General features: G+C 53.1%; 1 protein-coding gene across 1 annotated transcript in view; it reads right to left on the bottom strand.

Annotated features, from left to right (window-relative positions):
- JPH3 (junctophilin 3) overlaps nt 1-27,842 on the bottom strand; it is a 95,102-nt gene that overhangs the window by 43,486 nt on the left and 23,774 nt on the right. Inside the window, exon 2 of the mRNA XM_028501857.2 lies at nt 13,558-14,335. Coding sequence (XP_028357658.1) covers nt 13,558-14,335 — 778 coding nt within the window. The remainder of the gene's footprint in view (nt 1-13,557; nt 14,336-27,842) is intronic.

The following is a 27,842-nucleotide window of genomic DNA, read 5'->3' as shown; positions in this document are numbered from 1 at the left end:
GGCACGCAATGGGTGGGTTAGAACAGGAGAACTTTAGGTAGGGCCACGCTCTCGCCCGGGACTCTAGAGGAGGGTCCTTCCTGCCTTTTCCAGCCTGGGGCTCCAGGTGGCCCCTAGTTTGTGGCTGCATCCCTCCAATCTGCCTCTCCATGTGTGTCTCTGAATCCTCACATGACCTTCTTACAAGGACTCAAGGCCTTCTTAGAGGGACACCTGTCACTACTCGAGTATGACCTCATCTTAACAAACTACATCTGCAAAGACCCGTTTCCAGATAAGGTCACATCTGAGGTTCTGGGTGGACGTGAATTTTGAGGGCACTGTTCATCCCCAGCCAGCCCTGCATGAAAAGTACTGTGCCCTCACCAGCCCCAAAGGGGATGTTCTTAGTCATTTACCACAGGCGGGGAGACTGAGGCCCAAGTAGCCGAGCTGGGACTCTAACGCCCACAGTATCCTCTTCCCTCAATCTAGGGATTCGGGCTGGGGTGGGGGCTCCAGGGAAGAGGGAGTGGGGCCCAGAGGGGCCAAGGTGAGATGTGAGACAGACATCCTCTTGCCTCCCTAATACTTTTAACTTCCCAGGTGCCTGGGTGGCATCCCAAGGTTCAGGAAGGGGTCGGGGTCTGAGCAGCTTCATAGCCTTGAGGCACCCAAGCCAGCGAGGGCTCTTATCGCCTCTGAAAAAAGAGCTCACCAGGGCTTCGGGGCAGAAGGGACCGAGTCTCCTTGGGGACAACTGTAGAAAATCTCAGGTCTGTCCCCAGACCAACCCTGCTGCTTCCCCAAGACAGTGTCGTGGGGCCAAGGGCTCGGAGTCTGCCAGTCAGAGTAGAGCAAATGCAGGTGACAGTAAAGAGGACACAAATATATATTTAAACCCACGTTGCCAACAATTCTCCAAACAAGGTGCACGTGGCCAACGAGCACACATGCACAGGAAAGATGCTCAACAGCACTCCCTGCTGGGGAAACAAAAACCCAAACCACAGGGAGGCGCCACTGCACCTGCACAAGGATGGCTAGAAGCAAAAGTCAGACAATAACAAGTGTAGGCGCGAACGTGGAGAACCTGGAAGCCACTCGCACCACTGACAGGAGTGTACAACGGGGTGGCCGACGTGGAAGACAGTGTGGCAGTGCCTCAGAAAGTGGGAGTGGAACTGCCATGTGGCCCAGCAATCCCACTCCGGGGTAGACAGCCAAGAAAACTGAAAACACATGTCCATGCAAAAATCTGTACACGGGTGTCCACAGTGGTGTTATTTCTAACAGGTGGGAACAACCCACATGTCCATCAGTGATGAATGGGGAAGTAACGGCGGCCTATCCACAGTGCCGGGTAACAGCCAAGAACAGGGACGAGGCTCTGACACACGCCACCCGGACATGGATGAACCTGGGAAACGGGACGCTGAGGGAGCGAAGCCAGACACAAAAGGTCACCTATTGTGTGATTCTGTTTATATGAAACATCCAGAACAGGCAAGTTCATGGAGAATGTAGATCTGCAGCTACAAGGGCCTGGGGGAGGGGGATGAGGAGTGACTGCTGGTGGGGAACAGGTTTCTCTGGGGGGTGGTAAGATGTTCTGGAAGTAGACAGTGGTGATGGTCACAGGACTCTGTGAATATGCTGGAAACCACTGAAGAGCAAGCACACTTCATCAGGGTGATTTTTATGGTACGTGAATGTATCTCAGGAAAAAGAAAGTGATGGCGACGCTTCCATTTTCTCTCACAGACCAGAGTTATGTGAATCCCTATACCAGTCCCTTCTGAGGTTTGTGTGCCCGGTGTCACCGTTAGGGACCAACCCTGCCCCACTCCATGTCCTAGTGAGGTATCCGTCGGGTGTCCGTCGGGTGTCTGTCCTCTGCTCACCCCTCCCATTTGAGGCGGGCACAGGACCCAGCATGGTCAATCACAAATTCCCACCTCTCATGCGCAATGAGTGGGCAGGTGCCTCCAAAGAGCCAGCGGAGCCTTCCCAGGTTATTTGTATACAGGTGCTAGGGGAGAGAAGACCTCCCCTCCAGTACCCAGAACTGTAAGGGTTCTGTGGGAACAGGCCGCCAGTTTTTCCCACAGTGTCTGCACAGAAGCTGCTGGGAGTGCAATTAACACAGAGAGGAAGGCAGGACCAAGAGAGGAAGAGAGAGGCAGAGCCCTGAGGTTCCCTGAACCCTGACCCTGCTGCGCCCGAGCCAACTTGAGAATGAGAGCAATGCAGGGCCTTGTGCTTGAGCTCCTTTGAGCTGTGATCCTGCTGCTTGAACTAAGTCCTGACTGATGTAGCCGGATCACATTTTACAGACGTAGGTTTGGAGAAAACCTCAGTGGTCGAAATGAGTCTTCAAAAACATCTATTGGTGTACATTTAGGGGTTCTGTTACACAACACACGTAAATCTTTGAAACGATGGAGACTAAGCTAGGCGAGGTGCTCACGCAGTCAGACGTTCCCATTTCCCATCTCGTTCCTTTCGCACCTGCTTGGCTTCTCCCTCCTGCCCCCAGGCCAGTAGGGATTAACCCACAACTGTAATGGTCCAGTGGTGTGACCTCTCTGGGCACTAGATGGCTGGCGGAGGGAGATCTGGGACGGATGACCTGGCAGAACCCATTAAGGGGTGTTTGGAGGCAAAGGGCCATTTTGGGCAGAATCTTGGCAGGTGGGGGGTGGGGTGGGAAGGGAGAATGACAACAGACAAAGCCTGGACCTCACCTTGGAAGAGTGGCCGGGGCATTTTGGGAGCAGTGACATCTCTAAGCAGTGGCGGGCTCTTTCAGTAGCAGTTAACACCCCCTTCCATCTCTCCAAACCACCTGCAGAGTCCATCACACACATATTTGCCGGGTGTAGGCCATTTTTCATGGAAAATTCATGCTCAGCAAAAAGCCAGGAAAGCTGGAGCAGTGCCCACAAGCTGGGGGGGCACAATGTATGAGCATGTGGGAACCTGAGAACCAAATAAATTTGGGGGGAGGGGAGGGAGGGCTACGAGGCTTGAGCTGACTCTGGGCTGTCCAGGTGAGCAAGTTCTGACCCATGCGCTCCAGAGGGCGGGCCTGACTGCAGACGCAGGAGCTGTGATTTGCAGCGCAGCTGAGAGGAAGAAACAGGGAGAAAGGCATTCACAACCACGGGAACAGCCTGGCTGTGGGGCAGTGTGCCAAGTACAGTGAGCTGAATGGATCCCCAAATTCACATCCACCAGGAACCTCAGAGTATGGCTTTATTAGGAATAGAGTCTTGCCCTGGGTGGGCAGCTCAGTTGGTTAGAGCATCATCTCAGTCCACCGAGGTTGTGGGTTTGATCCCCAGTCAGGGCACATGCAAGACTCAACAGTGAATGCATACGTAAGTGGAACAGCAAACAGATGTTTCTCTCTCTCCCCCACTTCCTCTCTCTCTCTCTCTCTCTCTCTCTCTCTCTCTTTAATAATCAATACAATTAAAAAGCTGTTTAAAGGAACAGGGTCTTTACAGACATGATTAAGATAAGGTCACACTAGATTAGGGTGGGCCCTAAATCCAATGATGTGTTCTTACAAGAAAAGACGACACAGAGACACAGAGAGGAGAAGGCCACAGGAGAACACAGGCCAAGACTGGAGGGATGAGGCCACAAGCCAAGGAAAGCCTGCAGTTGCCAAGGGCTGGAAGAGGCAGAAAGGACCCCCCCTACAAAGCCTCGGGAGGAGGCAGCCCCTTTGACGCCTTGATTTTGGATGTCTGGCCTCCAGGACTGTGAGAGAATAAATTTCTGTGGTTCTGGGCCCCTGAGTCGACGGCACATTGCTATGGCAGCCCCAGGACCCTCATGCAGAGATGATCAGGAGTGTCTCACAATGGACCAACGACCCAGTGTGGCTGGAGCCCGTGGTGCTCGGGGACGAGCACGGTGAAGACACTCCTTCCGTCCTCCGTCCTCTGACAGACACCCACTGAACGCTGCATCAGTCAGCTATTTCCACAATAATCCTGCATGACGATTCCCCTCCCCCAAGGTAGGTGGCTTAAAGTAATCATTTCTTTTTTGCTCGTGTATCTGGGTCATCCCAAGGGTCCCTCATTCCCAGGGAAGGTGGGGCTGGGGGAGGGAGGATGGTCGCTTCCCAGGGCATGTTGTCACGGCACTGGCAGGAAACCAAGAGGGACGAGCATACGCAGCCTCCCCGGGCCTCCGAGTGGGGCTGGCACATCATCGCTGCTGTCCCATTCCACGGACCAAAGCCTCCACTGGGAGGCCCAAAAAGTCACAGGGCCAAGGGCGTGGGCCCAGCACTGAGGAGAGAAATCAGGACCAAAGGTGCAACCTACCACAGCACCTTCGCTTCTGGCTGGACTGAAATGAACTTAAGCGATATTAAACAAACTTCTCAGATCTGACCAACGGGGATAGGGCCGTCCCAGGCCCTGAGTGCACCGTTTCACTCAGATGGGCAAACCGAGGCTCGGTGACCATCAGGAACCGAGGTCGGGGAGTCCTCTCCACGCACACCTCTTCCTGCCTACGTTAACACATCACAGGAAACAGAGCCAGGGGTCCTCTTTTCCTTGGGACATTGTTCCTCTTCACAACAACCCCACTGGACACACACTCTAACCCACTGAAGGCCCAGGGAGTGTGTGCACCTTGCCTGTGGCCAGAGAGCTAAGAACAGCAGATCCACTTACCATTTCTTCCAAAGATGGAGAAGAAATGGGTTCCAGTTGCAACAGGAGGGTTTGGGATTAGATTTACAGGAAAAATTCCTGCAGTCACCAAGCCTGGGGACACATCACCAAGTCCATTTCGGGGTCCCTGTCTTAGGGCCTTGTAAAAGGCAACAGCTTGTCTTACATGGAACGGAGCTCAGGGGAGGACAGACTGAGGCTCCCCAGCACCTGCGCCAACTCTGGGCCCCGGGACCTCTGGCCCAGGACTCTCCTGGACGCAGCCAGCATGGGGCTGGCTCCCAGTTTCCCCACATCACCCAAGGTGCCTTGCAAGTGCCAAGTGGGAAAGCTGCCTGTGGGTGAGTCAGAGGCTCTGTGCATTCTGTCTAACAAGTGGCTCGGAGTGAAATGGGCCAGATCCTAATCGCATCTGACAGTCTGCATTCCCTGACCCCATGCTCGAGGGTGAGACACCCTGTGGCAAGCACCAGAGGCAGTGGGGGTGGGGGCAGAGGCTGGCTCCCCGAGTCCCAAGCCGCTGACACCTGCCAGCCCCCGAGGTGCACCGTAGGGATGTTAGACGCAGGCCCCAGGTCAGGAGTCCCTGGATCCCCGGGGTGGAACCCACAGTTTGGGGGCACACCCGGCCCCGGGGCAGCAGCGTCTCCCCCCGCCAACCCAGCCCTCAGCTGGCCCGGCACCTGGGCATTTCCAGGATCAAGCACCCACTCCCTGGTCTTTCCTTCTCCATTTTTGTTTGCTTGTTTGTTTGTTTGTTTGTTTCTTGTGTCCGGAGGGCAGAGCTGGAACAGATGGCTGTCGCCCAGTGGCACATGTGGAGGGCCCTCTGGGGAGTCAGGAAGCGGCCTGAACCCTGCACGGAGGGCCCCATTCCGCAGGGCCTGGGAGCTGGAGCGCAGAGCAGGCCGCCAGGGGGCAGGTGGCAGGAAGGGGTGGGCATGCCCGTTCTGGAGGGGGACACCTGGGGAACACAGGGAGGGGGTGGGGCTGAAATGCCCCATTTCCAGCCAGAGCGGGGAGTCACGGGTTTCCCGTGGAGCTGCAGCAGTCCCCACACTGCTTCAAACAACACACACGGGTCATCATATAGCGCTGGGGCTCAGTAGTCCAAACCGAATCTGCTGCTGCTGCTGCTGCTGCAGTCAAGGTGTGTGGGCAGGGCTGTTTGCTTCTGGAAGCTCCAGGGGAGAATTGGTTCACCCCGTTTCCCAGCTGCTAGAAGCCGTCCGAGATCTCAGCCTGCGGCCGCATCACTCCACCCTTTGCTTCCAGCATCTCCGCTGCTTCTCCGACTCTGACCTCTAATAAGGACCCTTGGGATTACACTCACCTCCCACCAGATAATCCCGCATAATCCCCTCATCTCACGGCCCTTAATTTAAGCACTTCTGCAAAGTCCCTTTTGCCACGGAAGGTGACATCCACAGATTCCAGGGAGTGGGACATGGGCTTGTCTGGGGGCCATTATCTGCCTGCCCCGGGGACAAACCCCACAGGGCACAGTGGCGGTCAAGGCCACCCCACCACCTCCTCCTGCAGGCCTCCCTCCCAGACAAGGTAAACTGGTGCAGCCTTTTTGCCAGGCAATGTGGCAGCATCTCCCATAGGCTTTAAATGCACCCACCTTGCAGCCAGCGGTGCCTGCTATGGAAGGTTACAGTGCAGACGCACCCACCCAGCAGCAAAGGTGCACGGACAAGGATGGTCTCTGGTGCCTGGTGTGTGAGGCTGAGAGACCGGACGCACCTCACACTTTCGCAGACAGAGGAGGGGCTGGAGCAACAGCATCACGTAGCCAAGAGAGAAACCTACAAGTCTGGGTTTGCCGACATGGAAAGGTGCCCTTGATGTGAGTGAGGAGGAAAGAAAAACAAATGGCAAAACAACTCGGACAGTGCGGCTGCATCACTGCAACATGAAATCACACGGGTGTGATGTATGTGTCTGCATCACACATACATCATGTGTTCAACATGTGTTGAAGAAAAGTCTGAGAAGACTGTCATTCTCTGTGAGGACAGGAGCAGGTCCTGGTGGGACACGGTTACCTCATACAAATCTGTCTGACTGTTTTAATATTTTCCAAGAATATATTATCATTTTAATAATATTTTTAAACCAAAAATACCACCCCTCCCCCAGTTTCAGACCCTCAGAGGTCCTGTTTCCGTTGAAATGCAAACATGCCCTAGTCAGAGAGCCCCAGGGAATCTTCTGGCAGGTGATCTGGCCCCACCTGGACGCCGGGCTCTGCGCATGTCTCCCTGCGCCCGGCTGTGGGTCGGGCCTGCTGCGGGTCTGTGAGTCACAGGAGCGGGGGAGCCACACGGACAGCTGACGGCAAACAGGCAGGGTGCCCCGAGACCTGGCAGCAGAAATACCAGCTCCGGGCCTGGCACACAGCAGGCGCTCAGGAATCGGCTGCACATTTGGAAGGGGCCACACCTGAGGTTTGCACACCAAATCCTTCCCATTCCCGGGACAATGCTGTATTTAAGGAACATTTTGAGGTAGCCAGCCAACACCCCCAAATTCACAATTGGGGGCCCCTGAATTTGGTCCAGGTCTGAAGGGGCTGAGACATGGAGCAGGGTGGGAGGTGGCACACCAGGCGTGAGGTCCAGCCCTAGCTCTGAGACCCAGTGCTGCCCTGTACTACAGGGGGCCTGGCTCTCGGCCACACTGCCCACTGGGCCCGCTTTCCCACAGCACTGGCAGAGATGGTCCCATCCTTCAGAGGGCCTACCTGCCTAGTGGGAGGATTCTGAGTGCAACAATCAATTAGCCATGTCTGCCACGGTTGCAGGAGGAGGAATGGCTGCCAATGTGCCAAGAATTTGTCATTTCCCGTTTAAATGACTATCAAGGTCCCTCCTGCCTCCACCTGCCTGCGATTCTGCTCACTCAGCAAAGCATCATAAGACAGGGTGTCAGCATCATAAGACAGGGTGACAGCCCTGCAACTGCCATGACGACCCAGCAAGCCTCAGTGCACAGGAGGAGGTGCCCTCCTCTGGCCAGCCACCTCTGGGAAGGCTCCTGCCCCCACCAGGATGACAGATACCCTTTGAGCCCTCGGCCTCCCATCCCAGCCCTACCTCCATCTCACACACCCACGTTCGTCCAGAGCTGCTCCCAAGGGAACAAGAGATCCTTGAAAAGCACAGCCCCCCCACACCACGTCCGCCTCCTCCTCAGCCCCAAGCACAGCGAGCAGTCACTCCCAGGAAGCAGAGCTGGCTCCAAGCTCTAGGCTCCGGGTTGAGTGCCAGAGGGAGGCCAGGCCAAGAAGTGGGGGGTGGAGATGTGCAGCGTCTGGAGCACCGTCCTGCCCAGTGTGTTCTGGCTATCTGTCCCCCACCACTCCAGCCCCCAGGCAGCCTGAAGAGCAAGTTCAGGAGCCAACCTGGTCCCCTGCAGGGACCTCCGGGGGGTGGGGGGTTGCACACAGTGAATTCTCATCCTCACCTTCACCCTTCGCAAACATCCTCGTGCCTGGGCGCTGTGCTACACAGTGCACACACACCACCTCGTGTGACCCCCACAATACAGGAGCCCTGGGTGGTTTACCTGCACCACCATCTGCAGAGTTGGTGGCCTGCCCACGGCCACAGAGCACGCTAGGGCATCAGGACTTGGACCACCTCTGTGGGGTGGCCGGGCCCCAGCACCGACCAAAACCTCGGGAGCACACAGTTCTCTCTCCCATGAACTTTGTGGAAGACACTGCCTTGCCGGACCCAGGAGGGTCCACCTTGCACCCTGGAGAATCTGTGGGCACCAAGGGGCAAGCAGGATCCCATGGTCCCTTGGAAAGAGCTGGTCACTCAGCTGTCACAACCCGCACTCCCTGTGAACTTGACCCAGTCACCCTGTGCTCCAGGATGGCCATGGCCACTGCCACACCTCCAGGTCCCCAGAACCAAAGGAAGTAGCCGGTGCCCCAACAGTGAAAGAAAGTGGGGCCTAACAGTTACCCATTCATTCACAATATAACTACTGCACAGAGTAGAAGCTGTTAAGCCAGACACCCTCCCAGGCTCCAGGGACTCTGCACTGCACCCCCGGCTGGGGAAGTTCATGTTCCAGCAGAATGGGGTCAATGCATGAGAATAAACACCTCCTCCTGTCAGCATTTTACCACTTTGCAAAACCTTTTGACATCTCTCCACAGTAACATTTGAGACAAATCACGGAGCGGGCAGAGAGAGAGGGCCCAGACAAAGCAACACCACCAGATTCCCACAGGACCCTCGCAGGGCCGCAGGGTCCAACAAGCCGACACGTTTCACACCCTGCCCAACGCTGGGCAGACACAGCCATGGGTGGGCCCCAGCGCTCCTTCCCACGGCTCTGGGCTCGGCGTCAGACACCTTCTCAAGCCTGAGACATCGACCCAGGCTGCTGCTGAAAGTCCGGGGCCACCACAGGGAGAGTGGAAGGGGAGGGGCAAACAGGCCACAGTCTGCCCCAACCCACTAGCCTGGCTGAGTGACAGGGCAGAATGGGGTACATCACAGCCCATCACTGACAGGGGTCCACAATGGGGCGCAGAGGACCCTGTAGGAGGATGTCACGGGCGAAGGATGCCAGTGCCATCTGCTCTGATCTCATCTCATCCAGATCAACCAGCCTCATGCACCTGCCCGTCACCCTGGCCTCCCGCTGAAGACCCTGTCAGGCACCCTCCACCTTCTGCCTTTGTTGCAGGCACATCTGTGAGCATCTCCTCTCCCCCGTGGCTTCCTGTGAGAGAAGAGTGGCAGTTCCCGATGCAGCCATGCCAGCATCCTGGGGAGTCCTCGGGAATGCAGGTTCTCAGGCCCACACCCAGGCCCACCCAATCAGAAGCTCTGGAGGTGGGGCCCTGCCATTTGTATTTTACATACGTCTGAAGGGTGCTGAGGAAACCTGACAATCACCTGGAGAGATATGAAGGGCTCTGTAGCCCAGGAACTCGGCATCTCAGGGTGGCCAGCATGTGTCCGAGCACCCCAGGCAACTCCAGCACATGCAAGGGGAGTGGTGGGTGGGGGCGGGGAGCTCGGGGGCTTGGGAACCCGCTGCAGACACTGCCCCAGGAGGCATCCTGGCTCCTGCTCAGCTGTATTGCCGGGCCCTGGCCCTTGGCCGCTGTGGGCCTTGGGCCACTCTGTGACACGGAGAGAATGGGACCACCTCTCAGAATGCAAGCTCTGTGTGACCCCATTTAACAAGAAAGCCTGTGTCCACCTCCTGGGAACACAGGAAAGGCCCCAGGCACTCTGACAAGGACACACCAAACTGTGTCTCTGACTCAGCCCAGCAACCCATGCCCTGCTGGTCACAGCTCCCTTGTCACCCGGGGGTCGCTTTCTTGGCTGTGACAGTGACCAGAGTCCCCTCGGGACCAGCCACTCTGCAGCCCCATGGGGCCACTTTCACACTCCAGTGCAGGGTGGGCCTTGGGGCTTTGGCGACACCGGTCCAGCCATCCATCTGCTGGCTTCACTCTCAAGGGTGAAGCCTCTGTTCCCTCCTCCTTTTTTCCAAATCTAAGCCCACTGAGGAAATGCAGGATGCAGGCTCCACCTGCAGCCGGGAACGGGGCCTGTTCTCATCCCCATCGTGGTGACTGAAGACACTGTCGCTTCCTGCCTCCAAAGAGCAACCCTGGGCACCAGGAGGCCCGTGTGACCAGGTGGCATCTGTGGACGTGCAGACACGCCCACCTCCCTGTGAGGCTGGGGACTGGAGGGTGGGAGGGGCCAGCATGGCTCAGGGGAGCAAAGCGAGGACAATGGAGCACATCAGGCCCCACACCAGCTGAGGGCTCTGTGTGCTGCCCCTCCCATCCCAAGTCTCTGGTGACACATCAGACCAGACCTCATGTTGCTTTTCTCCTTTCACACTCCATTGTCCCAAAGAGGGAGAGTCTCTCCCCAGGTAACTCGGCCGTGATGGGCCCAGGCTGGACGTGGGTTGCAGGCTCCATGAGCTCAGATTCTGAGAAGCCGTTCCAGATGCCACCTGAGGTTTGCCCTCTTCTCAGACATGTTTTAAATGCTAGACTCTGACTTTGTTCCATGCCTTGGGAGACCCACCTAGGAGGAGAGGGAGGGGGCACAAGGGCTGTATCTCCCCTGAACTGTGTAGGTCCAGGCTATGTACCACCCCTCCTGCAGTGCCCACGTCTCCGTGTGTGCACCTGAGCATGTATGTGAGGGTCCGAGCTGTGTGTGTGAGAGCTGCGAAGGTGTTTAGAAGAGTGTGTGCATGTGTTGTGGGGCGTGTGTATGTACAGAGTGGGACACTCTGTCAGCCAATCATTCTCACAAAGGGACAGAGCTCCAAAGCCCTATGTGTAGCAGATAGGTGCAATCAGGAACCCACTTTACTCCTCCCTGACCTCGGCACAGGCACTGGCCACGCCCTCCACACCAGTGACCCGGACTTAGCCCTCTGCCCTCCCTTACTCAGTGCCCCCCACCATGAAGTAACACACCAGCAAGCCCTCCCCAGGAGACTCGGGAGCACCAAAGCTGACTGGCCAATGCGCCCTGGGTCCAAGCTGCTCCAACTTCCTTGTGCCCCTCTTGCCCCCCTGGCCCAGCACCCTGGCCTGCTCCTGGTCCACACTGCCCATCAATCAGCCTTGAGGAACCCCACACTCTCCCCTGCCCCGGGGGAGCGCGGAGGCCCCAGGCCCGGGAGGGGGCTGTCCTCAGGTCCCAGGCCTTCAGGGCAGGCAGGCAGGTGCCCTGACTCCTGTTTCGCAGGTGTGGGAACGAGGGCTCAGAAACACTGGAGACCTGCCCGAGCGGAGCCCCCTGGGTGTGCTGACTCTGAGCTCCGCCCACACCACCACCTCGGCTCCTTCAGGAGACAAGCACCCCAGCTTCTGCAGGGTTTGTCAGAAAGCTCCTCAGTCCTAACAAACTCGCCTGGTTGTTGGACTCTAAAATAAACCAGTTCCGTGCCCACAGGACTCTCGGTGGGAGCTGTCAGCAGCACCCAAAACCTCTTTTCAACCCTCACCTGATGACATGTTTATTGCTTTCAGAAAGAGAGAGAGACAGATGGGGGTGGGAGCGGGGGAAACATCGATGTGAAACATTGATCCGTTGCCTCCCATACACACTCCAACCGGGGACCAAACCTGTAATCTAGGTATGCGCCTTGACCAGGAATCGAACCCGTGACCTTCTGGTGTACAGGATGAGGCTCCAACCAATTGAGCCACCTGACCAGCCCCAAATCTTTGACGATGCCATGTCCCGCTTTGTAACTACTTCTTGTCCACTGAGGTCAACAAAACAAACATAATACAAAAGGTAAAAAAAAAAATCACCGAAAGGAAAGAAATACGGCAAAATGCCAACAAGAGTCTCGGGTGACACATCAGGCCAGACCTCATGTTGCTTTTCTCCTTTCACACTCCATTGTCCAATTTCTCTATATGGGGCAAGTATTACATTTATATTGGAAAAAAATAACTATGGAACCTCATCTGATCCTCAAATACCAGGTGAGTAGTCATAAACGCAGCTCCTGTTTATTTCTATCGCCTGAACATTTCCGGGGGAGTAGAGAGGAGGTGAGCACAGCAATTCTGACCTCGGTGCTCGGGTAGTGATGCCATTTTAATGTCAGCTTCTTGGAATGGATTCGTCTCCCTCTAAAGCCTCAGATGCTATGAGTGGCAGATATTCTGCCAACAAACCACGGCCACCATTTCCGTCCTTTCACTAGGGATCAAAGGTCATTGACAACCAGAACCAAATGGGCTAAAATTTTAATTAAGTGATGAGGTTGGGAAGGCCTGAGCATACCTGAGCTGGGAGCTTTCCTCGAGTAACCCTAGGCCTGCCCCTGGCTGAGAATGCAGAATCATCCAGAAAGACACTCATCCTGGAAGCTCTGGCCTGGGCATGCTGAGGGACCCAAAGCAGTCCCCAGACCCTTTTCCCAAGCACCAGGACTCTCGTGGTGGACCTCGAGGGCCCCCCTGACCCGGGAAGCGAACAGACAGTGGGGGCTCCTGGTTAGCTCAGGCAGCAACTGCTTCTTTAGAAGCCAGGAGCGTGGCAAACAGACAGCCCTTGGATTTCAACAGGACAACTTCCCTCAGCCCATGGCAGGCACCTGCCTCGTTCCTCGGTCCACAGCCTCCCACAGCCTCACCTGGACCAGATCCAGGCTTATGAGCTCACTGCTGCAGCTCCCAGGGAGACAGTCCCTGGGCACCCCCTCTTTCAGTTCTAAAGCCCCTATCCCTGCACCAACACCAAAGATACCTCAAAATCCAACATGGTGCCCACCCACATCAACTCCAGACTCACTACTTAGGGTTCTGCAGCTCTGCTGACCCCCAACGCAGTGAGTCCTGCAACCCCTTCGGAACAGCTGCTGGCCCACAGTACCAAGGCTTGCCTGTCGCCTACAGACAATCTGTTCAGCTGTCTCCCAGCACCCAGGGACAATCTGGGCTGGAGGCCAGGTGGCCAGGGCAGCTTCCACTCTTCTTCCATACCCGGGCAGTGCTGGGCATGCCTCGCCCAGCTGGGAATGCGGCCACGGAGGCACTGCACCTTTCTCTTTGCCGGCACCACCCTATGCAACTTACCAGAGTGGCCCACTTCTTTGTTCGTCAAGATTTTACATTAAATATCAGCATATAAACAGACAAAAGATATATTGCTCTATTGGAGGAGGGGGTGTAGGACCCACAATCTCTTGCCTCATCTCTGAGAACCTCTGAGGAATCCCAGGGCTCCAAAGCTCATAGTTTGAGAAATGCCAGCGTAGGCCTTTAACCAGGCAGCATGACTGACTAGACCGGGCCCAGCTGGCAACTCAGAACCTGCCCCATGCCCCCTCCACACTCTCCTACCTGGAGGCCGCAATCTCCGCCTTCTGCTTGGCAATGGTGGCGGCCCGCTCCGCCGCCTCCACGGCCCGATCCACCTTCTCGCGGATCTTGCTGGCGCGCAGTGGGATGAGGTTCTTGCGCTTGCCGCTCACAAGGATGTTCTGCTTGTACTTGCCCTCCTCCTTGGTGCCGTCGGGGAAGGTCATGCAGCCGTAGCCGTGCCGCCGGTTGCTGGCCCACTCGCCCTCATACTTGAGCCCGTCGGAGCGCTGGCTCACGCCGAAGCCCGCCCGCTTGTCGTTCTTCCACTCGCCCACGTAGGTCTCCGTGGTGGTGGCGTCGATGTCGTCCTCGATGACCGACAGCTCGGCCTCGCCCTCGCCCAGGCTGATGGTGGAGTGGATGTCGCTGGCCGTGGAGCTGACCGTGCTCATGCCGGCCTCGCTGCGGAACGAGCTCTGCTTGCTGCGCTGGCTGGCCAGGCTGCTCTTGGACTCCGACTTGCGCAGCTTCAGCCCGCTCAGCAGCGAGCGCCGGAACAGCCCCTTTTTCTTGCTCTTGAGGATCTCAGAGTCACTGTGGGCCACCAGCACGAAGCCCCCTCGGGACACGGCCGGGGAGCCGGCCACCGCCGGGGAGGCATCCGGGTGCAGCGCGGCGCCGTTGGTGTGCTCGCTCCGCAGAGAGTTGATGGACGTCCTCAGGGGCGAGCGGATGACGGCCGCCATGCCATAGGGGACACTCTGCCGCACACCATAGCCTTGGCGCATGCCTCCGACCCACTGGCCCTGGTAGGTCCCTGTGGAGACAGAGGAGACAAGGTGAGCTCCCAAGACAGTGATGGAGGAAGGGCACCTTACACAGTGGACGGAGCCTTCACGGTCCTCTCTGTCTTGGGACAGCTTGGTGAGGCTAACAGTGAGGCTGACAGGCCATGGTGCATTTTTACGATTTGTATCACCAATGGTTGTTTTTAAAGACATGTCCATGCTGCTTCCCACAGTTGCATTTTGTTCTCTCCCTAGAAGTTGGGGGGGGAAGAGAGGCCTCATAGTCTGTGATGTGTAGACAGGAGCACAGAGTCAAGAGTGAACTGGAGAGCTCCCCCGTGCACAGGCAGAAGGCCACCCCGGAATAGACTGGGAGAAGAAAGAAGAAGCATATCAGCAGCTACAGGGACACAGATCTGGGCTACAGACTGAGTACTGAAGAGGCTGCTTTGCAGGTAGCAACTTGCCCATTGCCAGAGGCATCCAAAAAGAGTTTAGAAGAGCACTTGTTGGGGACACCTTTAACTGCACGGGGACCTACGTGCTTGGAGACCTTAAGGCATTGAAATTGGCAGACCTGATATGTCCAGAAGAGTGAAAAGTGAGGACTTGAAGAGATATTTGTCACATTCATAGCAGCACTATTCACAGCAGCCAGCAGGCAGAAACAACCCACACACCCACTGACCCATGAATGAATGAACAAAGTGGGGTCTATCTGTGGTGTGGAATGTTATTCACCCCTAAAAAGGAAAAATTTTTGGCATATGCTACAACATGGATGAACCTTGAGGACACTATGCTGAGTGAAAACCTAAATGATTACATTTATTATTACATCGAGTAGTTAAATTCATAAAGACAGAAAATGGAATGGTGATTGCCAGGGGCTGGGGGAGGGGAAATGGGGAGTTGTTTAATGGAAACAGAGTTTCTGTTTCAGGTGATGGAAAAGTTTTGAAAACATAGGTGATGGTTGCATAACAGTGAATGTAATTAATGCTTCTGGACTGTGCTCTTAAAAGTGATTAAAATGGGGAACTTCTGGTCAAGGTAGAGGCATAGGTAGTAAACAAGCTTCACCTCCTTTTGCAAACATAGAAAGAATTATAACCAGATCTCAAAAACAAATAACACTCAGAACTGTCTGAAAATCGAGATGTATGGAAGTCTGACAACCAAGGACTTAAAGAAGCCACATTCATCCAGATGGGTAGGTAGGTGGAGTCACAGAGATGGTGTGGAAAGGTGGTGGAATGGACAGCCCCACATTCACGTGTGGTAGATAAAAATCAGGAGGGATACCTTGGAGCGAGCAATCCCAGCCCCAGCCTGGACCACAGAGCCCAGGGACCCAGCACTGGAAAAAGAAAATCACCATTACCTCTGGCTATAAAAACCAGTGGGGGTTGGGGCAACAGAAGAAACTGCTGGATTTTCATTGCTTTAAGGGCCCGCACAGACTTAAACCATATGCAAACCCCAGGGCAGCAGCTGGAAGGCTATCAATTGCATATGGAAAGTGGGTGAATTGACTGGAAATGGGGCTAGTGCCAGGCAAAACTCCAGAAGCCAAGCACTGTCCCCTCTCTGAGCGCCCCTCCCCACACACAGCCACGAAGCGGTGAAGCGGGTTGCCCTGACATGGCTATTGCCTAGGGCTCTGCCCCACACGATTTACAGGTGCCTTTTTTTTACAAAAGCCACACTACTCAGACAGGAAGTCAATGTACCTCCACCTAATACAAAGAACACAGGGAGGCTGCCAAATTGTGGAGGCAAAGAAATATGGCCCAAATGAAAGCACAGAAGAAAACCCCAGAAAAAGAACTAAACAAAATGGAGATAAGCAACCTATCAGATGTCGAGTTCAAAACACTGGTGAATCAGGATGTTCAGAGAACTAACTGAGTACAACAACAAAATAAAGGAAGAAATGAAGGTTACAGTAAGTGAAATAAAGAAAAATCCATAGGGAACTAACAATAAAAGGAAGGAAGCCTGGATTCAAATCAACGATCTGGAACAAAAGGAAGAAATAAACATTCAACAAGAACAGAAAGAAGTAACATTCAACAAGAACAAAAAACGAGGAGAGGCTTAGGAACCTCTGGGACAACTTTAAAAGTACCAACATCTGAATCATAAGGGTGCCAGAAGGAGAAGAGGAAGAGCAAGAAATTGAAAACTTATTTGAAAAAATAATAAAAGAAAACTTTCCTAATTTGGTGAAGGAAATAGACCTGTAGACCAGAGAGTCTCAAACAAGTTGGACCCAAAGAGGGACACACAAGATATATCATAATTAAAATGCCAAAGGTTAAAGATAAAGAGAGAATTTTAAAGGCGCCAAGAGAAAAGCAGTTACCTACGAGGGAGTTCCCATATGACTATCAGCTGATTTCTCAAAAGAAACTTTGCAGGCAAGGAGGGGCTGGCAAGAAGTATTCAAAGAAATGAACAGCAAGGACCTACAATCTAGATTACTCTGTCCAGCAAACCTTTAATTTAGAATGAAAGGGCAGATAAAGTGCTTCCCAGACAAGGTAAAGCTGAAGGAATTCATCATCACTGAGCCATTATTACATGAAACGTTAAAGGGACTTATTTAAGAAAAAAAGATCAAAACCGTAAACATTAAAAAGGCAACAAATTCACAATGATAAACAACTGAATCTAAAAACAAAACCAAAAAAAACTAAGCAAACAACCAGAACAGGAACAGAATCATAGGTATGGAGATCATTTGGAGGGTTACCAGCTGGGAGGGAGAAGGGGGAGAATGGGGGAAATGGGCAGGGATTATGAAGCATAATTGGTAGGGCAAAACAGACAGGGGGAGGTTAAGAACACTAGGAAATGGAGAAGCCAAGGAACTCCCACATGTGACCCATGGACATGAACTAAGCAGGGAGATTGCTGGAGGGAAGGGGATTACCGGGAGGAGGGAGGCAAAGAGGGAAAAACTGTGACAACTGTAATAGCATAACCAATGAAATCTACTTTAAAGCATGATTAAAATGGTATATTTTATGTTATCTATATCTTAGCATAATAAAAGAAAAAGAAAAGTGAGCCAAACTGGGCTCATATTCTTGCTCTGCTTATTTTCTCTGTGACTTTAGGCTAGCTCCTGGACCTCTCTGACCCTCAGTTTCTCCATCTGTAATAGGAGGAGTCTAAAGTTCCTCATGCCATAAGTCGTTGTAAGAATTCAAGGACCCTCAGCATGGTGCCATACATGAAGTAAACCTCAATCTGCATCTCTCCTACTTATTATTAGAATTATTACCAGGCCTCAGCAAGGCACCCATGAGAGGACCCCTCACTCCACCTGGGAAGGGCTTTGGGGTGAGAACGGGGGTGGAGTATGTCCCATCACTCTTCCAGCCCACCGTAGTGGGGGTTGCAAGCCAGAGGCTCAGAGGCTAAAACTTGCCCCTATACCGGTTTTAATGGTCCCACACAGCATTTTTATTAAAAAAATTGAAATTAATAGCCAACATTTCAAAGTCAAGAGAGTTCACAGAAAAGTTCAATTCTCTTGTTTCTCCTAAAAAGTACAAGGTCTGGCAACCTTGGGTCTTTAATTTCAGGGAGCAAAACAGACTGGAGTGCAGTAGTAGTTGCCTCCTCTAGACAGGCACACCCCTTCCAGTCTGCCCCACCCCCCACTACTCCCTACTGTCTCCCACCCAGGCCATCTCCTTTATTTATGTGCCCTGCACTGGAGGTGAAATCCAAACTCAGTGTAGAATCCTAATACATGGCCCCACATGACCTGTCACTGGCTTGTCACCACTCCACACTGCCATCACCCCCAAGTCAGAACTGGTCCTGGCCACTCATGGACTTTTCTGTCTCTGAGACCTCGCCCACACAGCCTGTCCATACTCAAAATCCCCACCCTACCATTCAAATCACACCCAACCCAGCCCAGCTTGCATCCCCTTCTCAACACAGCCTGATGGAACACTCCAACCCACAGTGTTCCCCCGCCCCCCGCCCCCGCCAGCACACATAGCCTCGGGGCGTTTGTCCAACACTGCGTGGACAGACTCAGGAGAGTGCCTGGGCTCTTCCACGTTTGCTGAGTGCATTTTCCCTGCTCACTCAGATTACATGCTCCAGGGGGAATGGGCCTTGTGTTCTAGATACCCATTCTCTATGCAACATGAGCCCAGCCCTCAGGGGAGGATGTGCAAACAGCCCGGAATTGGCCAGGGCCCCACACAAAGACTGGAGCACCCTCTGCTCCAGCAGAAAGTAGCTTGTACATTTTTTAAAAGATTTTATTTATTTATTTATTTATTTATTTATTTATTTATTTATTTTTAGAGAGAGGGGAAGGGAGGGAGAACAAGAAGGTGAGAAATATCGATGTGAGAAAGAAATGTCCATCAGTTGTCCCTCGCATGCCCCCAGCCAGGGATCTGGCCCACAACCCAGGCATGGATGGGCCCTGACTGGGAATTAAACTGGCGACCTTTCAGTTTGTGGGATTTCAAAAGTGATGCACGACCCAGGTGCTTTCTAGGAGTGCAGCCTGGAACCTGTGAACATCATTCGTTGGGGGTGGGGGCACAGGGGGGTTGGAAGGGCAGGGAGGAGCCAAAAGGAGGTGGTCTCAGCTGGACCCCTGCCTCAGCATGATGGTATGGGGAGCTGAATGGAATTCACCCCACCCTGAGGTGAGGGGTCGGACTCCTCAACTCTGAAAGCTGGGGCTGGAGGTACAGGATGAGGCAGCTAAGGTAAGGAGGAGGTCCGCTGCCATCCACACAGGAAGCTACCCCCAACTGGGGGGAAATGCCCAGCACCCAATTCCCTCTTCCCACCCCTGCCCCGACCAAGGGCTTTCCTGCCTCTGCAGCAGTGGGCACCTCCTCCCCAAGAAGGCTTTACACCTGCATGCCCCACAGCGCCCCCTACCTGCACCACCATCCCACAATCAGCCAGTCTGACTGCCAGGAAAGGATAGTCAGCAGGCAAAGGCAGTGGCTGATTTTGTGCTGCTCAGCATCCCAGCATGGCCCCTGCTGGGCAGAGGCTCCAAAGGCTTGCCCCAGTCCGAGGTTATGAGAAGGATCCTGGGACCTGGCTCTGCAGCCCGGTGGCTTCTGCCCTGCCTGGGCATGAGGTGGCCTGTGGGAACCTGGCCCTTTAACAAGGCCAGACTGCTGAATGGATGGTGGTCTTCCTGTAGCCCCCCTCCAGCCAGTGGGGGGCTACCATTGTAAGGACTCTCGCCTCCTAAGCTCACCCCTGGCTTACTGCCCCTTCTACTTGTGAGCTGGGATGGGGCTGCCAGATAAAATACGGGATGCCCAGTTAAATATGAGTTTCACGTGAACAACAAATAACTTTTTAGGGGACACTGCATGTCTAACATACTTAGACTAGAGAAGATCAGACTGGTGATCTGAACTTCAAATGTAGCTGGGCACCCTAGGATTTTTGCTGAATATGGTCACCCCAGCTGGGACCTCCTAATATGACACCGAGGGTTTTGCTGAGACAGGGGTGCTAGGCAGGCCCCTCCCAAACAGGGTCCCTGCAAAGGAAGGAGATGATCCACCCTGCCCCCAGCACCTCTGCTTCCTCTCAAGGAGGCAGGGCTTACAGATAAGGACGGAATGAGGGTTAAAGAGCGAAGGCACAGTGGACAAACAAATGGGGCCTCTCCACACAATGGAGCATTATTCAGCCTTAAAGAGGAAGGAAATTCTGACCCAGGCTACAACATGGATGAACCTTGAGGACACTATGCTCAGTGAGATAAGCCAGTCACAAAAAGACAAATACTGCACGATTCTATTCACATGAGGCCGCTAGAGGAGTCAAATTCATAGAGACAGGAGGGGAAGGGCCGGTACCAGGCACAGGGGGAGAGGGCTGCAGGGACAGTGTTTAGAGGGGGCAGAGTTTCAGTTTGGGAAGGTGGGAAAGTCCTGGAGATGGGTGGCGGGGAGGCTGCACAACACCGTGAGTGTATTTAATGCCACTGAACAGTACTTAAAAAGTGAAAATGGTAAATTTCACGTTATGTATATTTTGCCACAAAGAAGAAGTGAAGGTGGCCACAGGGGGTTCACGCACGGCCCGGGGAGGCTGTGAGGTGCAGGGGCTCGTGGAGGACTGAGAAGCAGGGTCTGGACCCCAACCCCACACATCCTGGATCTGTGACCTTAGGAAAGTGCTGTAACTTCTCCGTGCCTCAGTTTCCTCATCTGTAAAGTGGAGGAAGGTGGCTGTGTGGACAAAATGAGGTAGGGAATCCATGTAAAGTGCTGGCTGGTCATTAACAGTCAGCTAACAATTATTAATCATCATCATCATCAAAACCTCAGGAGCAAACAGCGCCTCACTCTCAGTCCACGCCATGAGCTGGACATCACTATTACTGTCCCCCCGGCCCCCAGACAGAAACACACAGAGGGAATCTAACAAAAGACCGAAGGCAAACATCAGCTCGTGCTGAGTGGCAGAGCAGCCAGAGCAATGGTTCCAGATCTGGGCTTCGGGCTGTCCCTCGTTCTCACCCAGAGTTCCCTGCTCATGTCACCCTGGCCTTCCACGAGCCACCCAACCATGTCCTTGAGGAGCTGAGTGACCAGGACAAACCGCAGCCTCTATGAGTCTCAGTTTTCAGATCAGTGAAGTGAGGGCAAGCACTAAGCAACTTATTCCTGAATTCTGTGACTCTGGAGACCCTTGGACGGATTAGCTAGCCCTGGGAAGGGTGAAAGTGTGCGTGCAGGGCACGTCCTGGGCCCAGACAAGGCTGACCAGTGAGGAGAAAGGACCTTACAGCACTTCGTGTCTTGAACAGGCAAATCCACACAGACAGGAAGCAGACCGGAGGGTCTGCTGGGGGCGGGGAACGGAGATGGGGTTCCTTTTGGGGTGATGAGAATGGCGTGGCACAAGAGGTGGTATTTGCACAACACTGTAAATGCATTAGATGCCACTGAACTGTTCACTTTAAAATGGCTAATTTTACATATGAAGATTTCATATCATTTTTTAAAGATATAGTGATTGGTAGCAGAGAAATGAAAGCACAGTAAAAAAACATGTATATATAATTTCAAATTCTCAAAACAAGACAAGAGAAGAGCTGATCAACTCTTGCTGGGGTGGTGCACCCAGAGGTGCTGGAGCTCTGGAAGAGCGCAGCCCACCACCTGAGGGTCCTCACTTCAGTCTCCAACATCGGTTTGTTCGGCTGTGTAATGGCGGCGGTAACCGCACCCACGTGCTGGGCTCCCTTTCTGTACCGTGTGCACTTTAAGCACTGGGCGTGACAGGGTGGCTAAGCCTATTGTGCCCAGAGTTTGCAGCCTTCTTGTGTCTTCATTTTTGCCCTCGGTGGGAACATATCTCTGATTTTCTAACTGATGTCAATAAGAATGTGGATTTGGACTTACAGAAGCACTCTCCACGTCAACTCTGCTATGACTGCCCCGGGCAGCTCAGCTTCAGGGCCCCACTGCCAAGGGCGGTAAAGAGCAGGAGAGAGAACACCACGCAGTCGGGCGAGGAGGTGGCTCCGCCCAAAGGGAGGCTCCAGGGCATCTGTGCCCACCCTCGCTGGCCTGCTCTCTCACGTTATTTCTCTCTCTCTCTTTCCCTCTCACTGAGGAGGGTATGGGTGGAGGTCCCTGCTGCCCAGACCTGGGCAGGAGATCTGAGTGGTCTCAGGTGAGAAAACAAACCTCCCTAAACCTCGCCTGTCAAATACCTACTAGAATGATCTAGATAGTGAGGAAGAACGCATGAGACGAGACCACCAGTGGGCCTCACACTTGCACAGCTTCAGCATCCCCCAGGAGGTGAGTTAAAACCCAAGTTCATGACCCCACAGGGTGGGTGTCCCCCAGCATCTGCATTCCTAATGAGCTCCCAGGTGAGGCTGACACTGTACTCTGGGGACCCCACTTCGAGTTTCACTCCAGCACCAGGCACAGCACCCGGCTTGTGTGGGCACCAATGTTGTCTGGTTCAAGAAACATCTGGGTCCGGATTTAAGAACCAAAGCCCTGGGCTGCAGCACAGCCTGGCCAGCTTGGCCCACGCTGCTCGGCCAGCTAAGATCCAGCCTCACACATTCTTATTCTCCTCCTCTGCAGCCCCCACCACCAGCTGAAGTTCTGAAGCCTTAAGCACAGGCCCAGAGGACCAGCCTCGTGGTATATGCAGTCTCACTATGCGCCGGCCTCCAGAGCTGGGACAGCATCAGCTTGGAGATTGCTGGCCTGATGAAATGACCCCCGGTCCTCTCGCAGCACCAGGCTCTAGGCACGTATTAGACTGGGCTGTGAGAACCCCAGGGCATCTCCCTGAGGGTAACAACGGCATCTACAAAGCTCCAGGCCCCCCTTTTCACAGGTGACCAAGCTTCCTGTGCCCCCGCCTCCCCATCTCATCTGTTCCAGACCCCAGACAGTGGTCAGAGGGGACACCTGACCATCGTGGGGACGCACCAAACAACACTCCGTTATTTTTTCTGCTTCGCATTTCAACCAGGAAGTGATTTTTCCCGAGTTTGTGGACACACATGTCAGAACACACTTTGTCCAGAGTTAAAAAGACCACCACAGCCGTTTCACACCGCAAGGGCCAAGCCAGCATCTCCAGGCCGGGCAGGGCTGTGAAATGACCATGAGGAAGTTACTGCCTCCCTGAAGATAGGATGAAAGCAACTGGTTGTGTTTCTATTTCTTAAAAAAGTGAGAAGGGGAGAAAAACACACATTCCCAGGCCCCAACTCTGACCTACTGAATCGGGATGGCCAGAGATGGCCAGGTGACCTGTAACTGTCACAGCCCCCAGGGGGGTCTCCTCATCAGGGCATCCCTGGGTCTTAGGGACGTAGAAAAGGAAGATCTGGAGGTGAAGACTAGTTCAAGGTCACCCAGCTCATGGGCCAGGGCAGCAGCATCATGGCGCAGGTGGGTGCACAATGTTCTGGAAACTTCCTGAGTTCATACTGTATCCTGAAGCCATCTCCACCTTTCCTACATCATTAATAATGGCCGCCACTAGTACAACACGTGTGTCCTGCGCAGTCACGTAAATGACAGGCCCACCCTGTTCTGCAGGACACTGGAATAGTTCTGACCTGTGACAGCTGATCTTTGATGCCGTGTAAGTTACATCCGTAGGATGAAGTGCTAGGATGAAATGCCTTGGTTAAAAGGAAGGTCTTTCAAAAGGTTTTTGGTAAACTGCCCTCAGAAAAGATTCTCCCCCCCCCACATCACTAACAGCACCACAACTATCACACTTAAAAACCCATTTTAGCTGGGCTCTGAAGAGTTATAGCTCACAGAGTTTGTTAGGGATGAACTATGCTCCCCCCAAATCTGTACATTGAAGTGCTAACCCCTGGAGCCTGAGAAATGTGGCTGTTCTCGGAGACATGGAGTTTAAGGAGATAATTAAGATAAAAGAGGTTGTCAGGCAATGAGCACACGAAAAGATGCTCAGTATCACTGATCGTGAGAGAAATGCAAACTAAAACCACACTGAGTCCCACCGTGCACCCACTAGAATGGCTGCTATCACAAAAACCAGCAAAAACACCAGAAAACAGCAAATGCTGGAGAGGATGCGGAGAAACAGGAAGCCTCATGTACTGTGGGCAAGTCTGGCAGCTCCTCGAGAAATGAAGCACAGAATTACCATATGACCCAGCAATTCCACTTCTGGGCACACACCCAAAAGAACCGAAAGCAGGTATATGCACACACACACACAATGGCCAGGAAGTGCAAGCAGCCCCAGTGTTCGTAGAAGGATAAAGGGATGAAGCAAATGTGTCCATCCATACCATTGACTATACCTCAGACTTCAAAAGGAAGGAAATTCCTTCACACACTACAGCACAAATGGATCTTGAGGACATCACACTAAGAAAAATAAGCAAGATACAAACAGACAATTACTGCATGACCCCACTTAGGGGAGATGCTTAGAACAGTACAGTGAGTAGGGAGACGGTGCCTGGGGTTAGGGGAGGGGAGGGGTTAGTGTTTAATGGGGACAGAGTTGCAATTCCACAGAATGAAAAGCTTTCTGGAGATGGATGGGGGTGATGGCCGCCCAACATTCTGAAGGTATTTAATACCACTGAACTAGACGTTTAAAAATGACTAAGGAGATAAATTTTGTTATGTGCACCTTACCACAATTTTAAAAAGAGACCATTTGGGTGGGCCATAATTCAACAGGACCGATGATCCTGCAGGAGGAGGCAGTGACACCAGGTGCGGAGGCAGTGAGAGGGCGGCCACTGGCAGGCCAGGGAGAGAGGCCTCAGCAGAACCCGGCTCTGCCGGCACCAGGCCGTGGCCTTCCCGCCTCCATGGATGTGAGCTGATAAATGCCTGTTGGTTCAGTGCCCAGTCTGTGATCTTCTGCTACGGCAGCCCTAGAAAACTGTGACAGGACTCTCAGTCTCTAGGCAGCTGAGGTAACTATAGAAGTAAGAAGTAAAAGTTAGGAGGACAAACCCCGAGAAAGGATGAAAGTCCTAGTGCTGAGAACATATAAATAATACATTTTAAAATGAGAGCTGTCTCTCTTCCTACAGGACACAGGACGAGAAGTTTCTGGAGAAATATTATAGAACCAGAGGATTATGCCTGAGGGGCCACCAGGCAGAGAGGGGGGTGGGGGGAGGCAGAGACCAGACCCAGCACCAGTGGGAGGAAGCCCTCATTCCGGGCAGAGACTGGCTGCTGCCCAGCCCGCCCACCTGGAATCACTGCGCCCAGGCGGGAGAGGAGGATTCCTCGGGAGAGACTGAACTGGGCCAGCAGTGAAGGCTCCACACACAGAACCTCCAATAGGCTTTCTGGTCCCTGACTCTGATAGACGAACAGCCAGGGGTCACCAGACATTTGGAGAAAGCCTCCCACAGGGAAGACAGAGACCAAAACACACAAACAAGTGGGAAAAGAATCTGGGGGAGTTATGAAAAATGCAAAGTGCGGAAGAAGACATCAGAGAAGCCAGAAATTACATCTTCACATCAGTTACTATATCCACAAAATGAGAATCAAATGCAATTTAAAAAAATATCAGACAAAAAGAAAGAGCTCCTGTAAATTAAAAGTATGAGTGGCCAAAATCACAATTTTGGTGAATGAGTTGGAAGATAAGTTCAAGAAAATCTTTCAATAAATTGGAACAAAGAGGTAGGCAAAGTAATACGGGATACTGAGAAGATTATAGTCATCCACAAGACCCCAAACCCATGTATTAGGAGTTCCAGGGATCAATGGAAAAAATCACCGAAGGTGTAAAATAAAGGAGAGTCCCAGAAATGAAGCACATGAGTGTGCGGGCTGAATGGGCTCACGGACACCTTGTACAATAAAGGAAAAGGACTCAGACTGAGACACGGCATTGTGAAAGTTTAGAAATCCACTAAGAACGATCCAAAATGCTCCCAGAGAAAAAGAAAAACAGATTGCGTATGCAAGACCGAGAATCAGAACAGCATGAGACACTTCTCAACAGCAACACCAAAACCTGGAAGTCAGTGGGGAACTGTCCCACCCCCACCACCGAATTCTGAACAAAAGTAATTATCAATCTAGAATGCTATGCACAACCAATTTATCAATCATCAAATCATCAAAACTGGATCTTCCATGCATCCTTTCTCAGGAAGCTACTGCAGGATGCACTCCACCAAAAATGAGGGAGTAAACCAAGAAAGAGGAAGAGACAGGGGAGATCCAACCCAGCAAAGGTGAAGAAAATTTCCAGGAAGAAAGGGGGTTAGTGTGACTGGGGCTGTATATATGTATATATCCCCATAAGTATATATGACTTACAGAAAGCAATACATGAAAATATATAAATATGTAAAAAGTATGTATATTTGTGTATATATATTATCTGTAGAGTTTGTTCATGTGAAAAGCTGCATTGTATTTTCCTGAGCATTTGCAAGGGGGGGGGGGGAACCAACCAGTGATTTAAAAAAAACTCTGCAATTGCAAAAATGAGGCAACTACTAAATCAAGTTGTGTGTGAAAAGAATCGGAGTGCATTGCTTGGCTACACAGTAAGCAATACTTAGTCTTTTAATAATGAAAAACTGACCATGGTTAACAAAGGTCCTGTGACAGAACACTGGAGTGGCTAGGGAAGGTACGAGGGCGAGGATTCTGAAAGACTGAAAATCTTCAGGAACAACAGTAGGAAGTCAACAGACAATGGCTAAAAGTGGTTAGGAACCGAGAAAGCAGTGAGAGCATGCACATAGCAACTCGGAGGCAAGTCTCTGAAGAGGCAGCTGACAGAGTTCGAAGTGCAGCTCAGACCACAGCAGAGGGAGGGGCCAGGGTCCTGCTGCTCTTTGTTCTAAGCACTATTTTGGTCTTAGCACTAACTGACACCTTAACCTATGGCCACACAGTATCTTTTACAGAGGAAAAATTTCAAGGGGGATGGGAGGGAAGACACCTTTATGAGAAAATTCTCACAATGGTTTATATTATCCCTTTTCCAGCTTCAGACACCAAGGCTCAGAGAGGCTTTGTGCTTCTTGGGGTGGGGATCCGAACCTAGCCCCCCTCCCCCATCCCCAAACAAAGCCCTGATCCTTCAGGAGGACCACGGCCCCAGGAATGTTCAGCCTAGGTACTTAAAAGGCTGGTGGGGAAAATAGAAGGGAGAGGCAGAAGTGGCAGTCAGTGGTCCCCTGTGGGGCGCGGTGGGGAGGAGCTTCCCAGAGGAGGCCTCTGACGCGGGCAGATGGGAGGCAGGAGAGGGACTGTCAGACGCCACTCAAGAGGCCGAGTGCAGCTCAGGCAGACGAGCCAGGAAGCAACCCCAGAGTCGAGTGGGGAAGGGGCTGAGAGTCCAGCAGACCCCAGTGGGAGGGGCAAACTCGGCCTGCAGGGTCACCTTCCTGCCACCCAGGTAAGAGGGCATTTGGGCACAGGCGGTGTGTTCGGCCTCACGGACTGGGAAAGCACGAGGACCCACCCACCGGTGCCCACCTGCACGGTCTTCCAGCCTTGCGGGTAGATCCCAATCTCCAATCGTTCATCATGGGAAGGGCTTTTTGTTTTTTGAAAATAATAGACTATTTTTAGAGCAGTTTCGGTTTAGAGAAAAACCAAGTGGAAAGTATAGAGCTTTTCCATGCACCTCCTCACCCCCGACTAGACACACTTCTCTGCTGCCTCACGTTAGTGCAGGCTCGTCACACCGATGAGCCGGTGCTGACCCACTGGGAGCCAGACTCCACGGTGCAGGGGAGGGCTCGCTCTCGCTGCTGGACATTTCATGGGTTTGGACAGTGCAGGACCATGTGTCCCCGCCATGGTGGTGTCATAGTTTCACTATCCTGCCCCCTCCTCCCGCCAACCCCTGGCCACCACTGATTTTTTTACTGTTGCCATGGCGTTGCCTGTTCCAAAATGTCACGGAGTTGGAATCATACAGCATGCAGCCTTTTCAGACCGGCTTTGCTCACCTAGTGACCTGCATTAAAGCTTCCTGTGTGCCTTC

The sequence above is a fragment of the Phyllostomus discolor genome, chromosome 12 (genome assembly GCF_004126475.2).
Source record: "Phyllostomus discolor isolate MPI-MPIP mPhyDis1 chromosome 12, mPhyDis1.pri.v3, whole genome shotgun sequence".
In the NCBI taxonomy this organism is placed as follows: Eukaryota; Metazoa; Chordata; class Mammalia; order Chiroptera; family Phyllostomidae; genus Phyllostomus; species Phyllostomus discolor.
The sequence above is the reverse complement of the archived record's forward strand: the minus strand, read 5'-3'. Positions and strand labels throughout refer to the sequence as shown.